This window comes from Chiloscyllium plagiosum, chromosome 15 (assembly GCF_004010195.1).
Source record: "Chiloscyllium plagiosum isolate BGI_BamShark_2017 chromosome 15, ASM401019v2, whole genome shotgun sequence".
Taxonomy (NCBI): domain Eukaryota; kingdom Metazoa; phylum Chordata; class Chondrichthyes; order Orectolobiformes; family Hemiscylliidae; genus Chiloscyllium; species Chiloscyllium plagiosum.
Window position 1 is genome coordinate 60,257,307 of NC_057724.1, and position 1,883 is coordinate 60,259,189.

General features: G+C 45.9%; 1 protein-coding gene across 1 annotated transcript in view; it reads right to left on the bottom strand.

Annotated features, from left to right (window-relative positions):
• Positions 1-1,484, bottom strand: part of slc16a2 (solute carrier family 16 member 2) — an 89,462-nt gene extending 87,978 nt beyond the window's left edge. The window contains exon 1 of the mRNA XM_043705006.1: positions 493-1,484. Coding sequence (XP_043560941.1) covers positions 493-787 — 295 coding nt within the window. The 5' untranslated portion in view covers positions 788-1,484. The remainder of the gene's footprint in view (positions 1-492) is intronic.
• Between the last annotated feature and the right edge of the window lie 399 nt (positions 1,485-1,883).

Sequence of the window (1,883 nt, forward strand, 5' to 3'; positions counted from 1 at the left end):
AGAGCCTCAAGCTCATCCATCTTATTTCTAATGCTTCGTGCTTTCATGTATAGTATTTTTAATTTGTTACTGCCCTCACCCTTCCCATCAACTCCTATTTCACTCAACCTTACAGCATGGTCCCTTTCTGAGTTTTCTGCCTCATTGATACAGTTGTCTTTCTTGACTTCTCTTGTTTTAACTTTCCCTTCAATTTCCTTCTTAAACATCCAGTTTCCTCCCCCACTTAGTTTATACGTAGCTGTGTTGCAGTAGCAAACCTCCCTGCCAGAATGCTGGTTCCTAACCTATTAAGGTGCAAACCGTCTCTCTTGTAGAATTTATGCTTACACATGACAATAATAAATCAAACAACATACATATAACGTGCTAATCACGTTTTATATCAAACAGACAGCGTCTGGATGCAGCAACTTTGCGAGTTGGGCGGATTTTTTGCAAGTTGGACAGGCGCAGTGTCAGTCGCTGACGACCTGGACAATTGGCACTCACCAGTTTTAAACTGGATGCTCGAGTCGCTAAGAGCCTGCAACTCATTCAGGAGCATCACGTAGAGAATGCCGAACGAGTTCTGGATGCCGAAAATGGAGCCGTTGCACCAGGTGGTGGCGAAAACCACGATCCAGCCGAAGCCGCCTTCAGGCACGGGGGAGCCGGACTGTGCTCCCGGAGCGGAGGCCGCCTGTGACGGTAACTCGGGGGCGCTGCCCTCGGGCTCCTCGAGCTGCAGCTCAGCCACTTCGCCCATCTCCACCGTCTGCTTCAGCTCTGTCGCCTCGCCGTCCATTCCCCCTCCCCTTCGCTGCCAGCCAGCTAGCTGCGTGCACTTGTTTTCCCGATCAGTGTGGTCTGCACCCGATGGTTTTATATAATGTGTTGTTTTTTTTGGCCTGACTTTTTAACCAGGGGCTGCACCGATCTACAGTCACAGCCCGGGAGCGAGTTTTCTCTGTAAACATACAAAAATTCCAAGTGTAAACGTGCGTGTCGTCGCCCGCTGTCTGCCTGTTGCCAGAATAAATGGAACTATCAAAATCAATCAGTTCCAGAGGAAACGAATCCCCGGACAGTACATAAACAGCAGACGCTCCGCCTCTATAGCCATTCTACATAGAAAGATAATAGAGAGAGGGGAGAGGAGGAGGTGGATAAAATTGGTCAGGTCTCTCTGACTCAGGAGCCTGAGGCAGGACTCATTCCAAACTTGCACTCCCATCCCACGATACTTATAAACAGCCATACAAGACAAATGGGGAATGTTTGTAGTCGCACTTAGTCTGTTGCAGGTCCTGCTTCTCTCCAATAAAGCTGATTGACCAACTGAGGACCTCTACGTTTTTTTTCTCTTTTTTTTTAATATCAGCTTTCCTAGCACGTGCCTTTAGTTTGAGGGTCAGTTATAATATGAACTTGAAGTTTCAACATTCAGTCCTCTCCTGTTCCAGTTATTTGGAAACTAGGTTAAAATAAATGGCCATGATTGGATGTGCAGGTGTTGGACTGGGGTGGACAAGTCACACAACACCATCATTCTATTAGTTTTAAAATAATGATGGAAAAGGATTTAAAAAGTTGAAATTCTAAATTGGAGGAAGGTTAATTTTGACAGGCAAGAACTTTCGAAAGCTGATTGGGGCAGATGTTCGCAGGTAAAGGGAAGGCTGGAAAATGGGAAGCCTTCAGAAATGAAATAACGAGAGTCCAGAGACAGTATAGTCCTGTTAGGGTGAAAGGAAAGGCTTGTAGGGGTAGGGAATGCTGAATGACTAAAGACATTGAGGATTTGGTTAAGAAAACGAAGCAGGCATATGTCAGGTATAGACAGGATAGATTGAGTGAATCCTTCGAAGAGTATAAAGGCAGTAGGAGTATACTGAAGAGGG